Here is a 6000-nt window from a genome sequence, read left to right on the forward strand (position 1 = left end):
ATCTGTGTGCCTTTGTTCGTCCGAGATAATCCAATCCTTGGAGCAAATCAAAGCTTCTACAAGTTCAGGGCTTACTCCATTCAGGACTCTCAAATCTGAACTGATATTACCTTCTATGCTATACACACAACTGGGAACAGCAAGTACATCCCGTACCATCCTAGATAGTACGGGATATCGCAATCTATTATGTTTCCACCAACCCAACAGGTTAAAGCTTGCATCATCAAGACCAACCAAGTCGTCAGTAAGATACTCGTCAAGTTCTGTGCTTTGGGTTTTCGTTTTTGCTCCTTTTTTACTTCTTTTGACTCTGGGAACTAGATACTACATATGCATCAAAAAGTTTTTGGAAGCGTTCCCAAATCTGATTGCACTATGGAGAGTCATCAAAGTAAAATCTCACAATATGGTATCTGTATTGAGGATCCAATCAGGGCCGGTCCTAAAGATTTTGGGACCTGGGGCGGGAGATAAGTTTGAGTCATTTATATGGAGGTGTAAATGAATAAGATATTATCCGATTTCTTTCGGATCTGAATCCGAAAAATTACTTAAATTATCTAATCTATATTCGTATCCGAGACTATCGGTATTTGTATCCGCAAAGTTACAACGGATAAAGATACGGTTTAATAATTAACTATCCGTAACTATCTGTATCTGATTATTTGCACCTCTAGTCCACAAGAAATGAGTTGTTAAATACAAATAATTTATTACTTATATTTTAGCTGCATGGTATTGATATATAATCGTTAATGTAGCTGGTTCAAGACTCTTTTTATTTTTGTCGTACGTGCTTAGAAAAAAATACTATTGATCTTGAATTGATATATTCTGATTAACAATATAACATTATGAGCTGAATAGTGACTAATATTTTGGTAATATGATGTATGTTTTGTATCAAACAAATTTATTATGAAAAATATTAGATCTAATTAATGAATGAAAAAAAAAACTATATTTAGATATTATACTTTACTAGAATGTATATTAGTAATTTTTTTAATTATCTGAATTATATTCATATCCGTCTGATATATAATTCGTATTCTTATACATTTAATATTCGATCCGTATCCGAGACTATCCATATTCGCATCCGTATTTGAAAAATTACAATGGATAAAGATACAGTTTGATCACTATCCGATCCATATCCGACCGATTACACCCTTACCTTTATATATATATATATATATATATATATATATAGTTTTATTAATATGCCAATAGATCATTTTTATTTATAGAAAAGTTTAAAGCTTTTATATATACAAAGTTTGATTTTTAATATTTTATTTATTTTCAATATATACAAATAATTTTTTGTAATATATACATACTAAATTTTTTTTGAGGCCCTTTGAATCCTGGGGCCCGGGGCCATCGCCTGGGGTGCCCTGCCCCAGGACCGGCCATGAGTATGTAATTAGAACTTTTTGGTAAGAGAGTAATCAAGTTAATTTGATAATTTAAGTTTAAAGACAACTTATGTCTTTTGTCTCTCTACTCTCACTTCTCGAACATGCAGCCTACGCATATTTCGTCGGACATATAATATATATAGGGAGGCAACTAGAGTGAACTCCAACATGTTTCTTCAATCTATATATGATATGTGTACTAAGACATACATTTTGGAGACCAATCCTACAACCGGTGACATCCCAAAGAACAAATTATTGGATGATTACAATAATAATGTAGGAATCTACTCTGGAGAAAGATAGAACAGTAATAACGCACAAGAACTAGCAATTTGGGGGCGTAGTTGGTTCCCCTGACTAAATGAGGAAGTACAAGAGACCCAATTAAGCAATTAACTAAATAAAGATAGATCGAAGTGAGAGCTAAACTAAAAAAAGGAAGTAATTATAGATTAGTATAACCCAAAAGGACTTACATTAGCTAGGGTTGATGAACAGGCATCAAAATCAAGTTGCTTTGCCTTGAGGAAGAGGTTTTTTGTTTGAAGAAAAGGATAAAGGGGCGGCGTTGGACTAATGGGCTTAGTACAACTTATACAGGCCAATAGGCATAAGGATAAAGAAAATAGCTAGTCAACAATTGACACGCCAATGTGCAATATTTAGGTTTAGTTTATTCCCATCTGGTCAAACGTTGTCCCAATATCCCCCAAGTCCAGAGCACGGAACGTGCATGGTTTCAATGATTAAGATTTAATAATTTGACATACAGAAATTATATTCTCTGGACTTGTTTTTATAAGTAACATATAAAAAAAATATCAAAATTTCATTCATACCATTAATTTTGAACGATTTCATTTTATACCATAACCTTTGAATTATTCTGTTGAATAATTCAGCTATATATTGAAATCTGCGTTATTATCTTTTGAAAAATCGGCTGTCTAATAACACATATTTCAACTGTTGAATTATTTAGTAGTCGATTTAAATCAAAATTGTCTGAAATCGATACCTGTTTATATTTTTTTTCTTTTCGTATGAATTAAAAATTTGGGAAAATTCCAAAGGTCAATTTCATCCGCGTAATTCTATCACATTAGAATCCATCCTGCGCTGCAACTCCCTTCACCAAATTAAAGAAAGCAGGGAGATCTTACTACGCCTTCTTCGTATGTCAAGGCCATCAAACGCGCCCCCCCCCCCACACACACACACACACACACTCAGTCACTCAACTGCATTAAATTAACCAAACAGTTTTAACAGTTTTAACAATAAAAATTTTAATTCTGTTTAAACCAAATAAAATTAAACATTAGAATATACTTATTTCGGCTTGCCTCCAATTGAATAGTACTACTTCCGGTGTACATATTTAAGGATTTACAAGTCGTTCTCCAGAGATTGCTTCTTTCCACTGCATACAGGAGTTGGGTAGCCAGCTCATAGGATTGAGGTGCGCGTCGAGGGAAGTAAAATAAAAAGGTATGGACATCAATCCAACAATCCAAAATAGTTAATAGGATCATATCACCGTAAGTTGTACTTGCTTTCAATTTCTATAACTAATACCCTACTAATCGACTTAAGACATTAATTCTGTGTTCTTTTTCAGTTCACTGTTCCCAGGGTGATAATATGTAACAGCCAAAACAAAAAAACTTTCTTTTTTGAAAACCCAATAGTAGCTATCAGGGAATACAATCCGGTACCGGTACCCAAACTCCACCGTACCAGTACCTATACAGCACCCAAATTAAAAATGCAAAAAAATTCAAAAATATCCCAAAACAAAGAAACTTTCACAAAAGTACATGACACCAAATAATTGTTCCTTGAAAGTTCATACATAAAAGATCCACACATGTTCCATTGAAAATTTATCGGATTCCACTGTTCTGAACACACCAACTGATCTCTTGAAAAGGAAAAATGTAGTACAATTAGCACATCTGATTTCTCTTGCAACTAAGAGTCCCAGAAAAGCGTGTTAGACGCTTGACATAGGTGCCTGATTTAGCCTTAATGAAGCCCTTTCTGCTGTACGCCATTTCAGATTTCCCGCCAGACTGAATAAAGAAAGCACCGTTACTCATCAAGTCTCCCTCTGATTTCCAGACCCAGTCCTGCCACTCACTCTGTAATGTGTATTCTCTTTTAGTGACCTCCTTAGCAAACATATTAGGTGGTGCGATGTAACGGTTGCCCTGGCTGATGATTGTGGGGTTCATGTTGCCACCGATGGCGTACATCTCCCAATGAGTGTAATCGTTATTCACCACATGGAAGAATCCAAATCGGCACCTAGAGCAAAGAATTACAAGTGAATTCAGAATTTCTATTTTGAAGAAAACATTAAAATGGTATTTTAAATGTCCAGTGTAAAAAGAAATTGATAAACACTAATACTTATCACAGGAAAGTTAATGACCCAATTTTTATGCTATACATGTAAGGAAAATTAATGCCTCATCTGGTAAAAAAATAATTTGAACTCTGTTTAGACTAAATTCATATAAAATTTTCAGAAAAAAATTTGTAATGTACATGTAGAATTTAATTAGAACCCAAACCTTGGCATCCTTTGAACCAGTCCCTTTCCAAAGTGGTTGAACGCTACTGTAATTTGCATGATTTTGTCATCCTCATATGAATTGCTTGCCCCAAAAAGCATCACCTAGAATTTCTATATATTAGTTACAATTATTTTCACACTAATAATTTGAACTATTTCTAATAACTTTTTGGAAGATATATATATTTTTAATTTCTAATGCAAATTAAACAAGGTTGTGCCTGTTATAAACATAGAAAATTTATTGTCTTCTGGATCAGGATATCGATATTGAATGAAATCACTTGATATGAACAGAAGATTTTTGAACTTTTCAGTGGAAATTTTTCCGAATGTTCTTACTGTGTCTTTTTAATTAATCTGCTGGTACTGAAAATATAAATTTGGTGGTAACCGACATGATCATGTTTTGTGAAGTGACTATTGGAGATGGTGATGGCAGTAGAGCCTTGAATGACATCAATGAGACCATCCTTGCAGTTCCACATGGAGACATGATCTATCCAAATTTTACTTGATCCAAGAATAGATATGCCATCTCCATCACTAGCAGTTCTCAGCCCGAAGTGACTCAAGGAGTCTCTTACCATGCCGCCCCAGGAATTAGTGATATTATGTATTTTTACATTATGTATGATAATGTTATGCACATTCTGGATCGTGATCTGTGCACCATATGCAATGTGAACCCTAGCGCCACGCCCATCAATGGTTTTGTGGCTGTTGATTATGAGCTCTTCACGAAGGGTAATGACCATGTCACGCGCAAAAATAATCCATAGTGGTTTGTCTTGCACGACTGCATGACGGAGTGTACCAGGTTTAGGTTTGACCAAGTCATTATCTGAGGGGTCGGTGACGACGTAGTACCGGCCTGCAGCACCACCGGTGGTGCCCCGGCCAAAACCCTTGACACACTTGACTAGACGCTTGCGTTCGCGGATCCAGTTCTTTCTGCACCGCCAGCAGCGGTCAATTGGGTTGGTGGCTGTGCACTTGCTGGTCCATACATGACCATGCCATTGACGCAATACCCGCCTAGTGCTGTTATTGTCAAGTGCTCTGTATAGGATGGAAGAAAAATTGTTATTACAATTAGTTTGATGGTTAGAAGGTGAAATTTTTTTTATATTACAAAAATATTTTTACTTTCAAGTTTCTTCTTGCTATTTTAATTTATCTATTGAAGAAGTCTCAGACTTCTTAGTTGATACTTATATTTTAGTGCTGTAAGTTGTCACTAATTCTCTTCTGATTTAATATTCAAAAATATAAAACTCTATCAACAAATTCGAACGGTTAATATTGTATGTCATGTATACCAAAAAATTAAAAAAAAATATTCATCAATTACATATTTACATAACATAATTTATATTGATCATAATATTCACAATATAACTAAATAAGTAAATATGCTTACTCATGCACAGCTCTGTTAAAGTGGTCGGTGGCTACCTCAGGCTCAGGTTCATAAGAGGCCAAGTTCCGGGCACGTGAAATCTCTTCCCTCTGCTTCCAGTACTCATCTGTAAAATTAGCAGTGGCCATTCCGGCCAACAGGACAGAAAGGAAGGAGCAGATAAGGATGAGAACACTGCTCCAGTTGGGGCCTGCCATCCTTTGAGGCTATGCTAGAATAAACACAACTTAACATTTCTCTGATTGGAAGCTAAATTTATGTATTTTGGTTTATGGTGGTTTGCAAAATTTGTTGGCGTTTCAAATGAAGGGAGCAAAAATGAGAAGGGGTTAAAACAGCAACGCTAATAAAGGGAATTGATTCGGAGATTTTAGAGGTTAGCAACGCTAATAAAAGGAAATGAACCTCCAAGTTGCATAATGTAGTTTGTTGCTTTGGCGCGCCATTTGCAATTACTTGGACACTTGCAATTGTATCTATAATCAGGTGGTCATGAACTCATATTCTTAATAGTGAGCGAAGCAGATTTGATGGGCATCCGATCTTGATCTGATGGTTGG

The 6000-nt window shown here is 35.3% G+C and overlaps 1 protein-coding gene across 1 annotated transcript; it reads right to left on the bottom strand.

The window, feature by feature from the left end:
- Positions 1 to 3310: 3310 nt before the first annotated feature.
- Positions 3311 to 6000, bottom strand: LOC144564351 (pectate lyase-like). The gene is made up of 4 exons (XM_078313954.1): positions 5441 to 6000; positions 4416 to 5079; positions 4016 to 4119; positions 3311 to 3746 (listed from the first exon to the last, which is right to left on the bottom strand). Exons 1-4 carry the CDS (start codon positions 5635 to 5637, stop codon positions 3386 to 3388), a joined length of 1326 nt encoding a protein of 441 aa, XP_078170080.1. The 5' UTR covers positions 5638 to 6000; the 3' UTR covers positions 3311 to 3385.

The sequence above is a fragment of the Carex rostrata genome, chromosome 13, assembly GCF_964058835.1.
Source record: "Carex rostrata chromosome 13, lpCarRost1.2, whole genome shotgun sequence".
Classification (NCBI taxonomy): Eukaryota; Viridiplantae; Streptophyta; class Magnoliopsida; order Poales; family Cyperaceae; genus Carex; species Carex rostrata.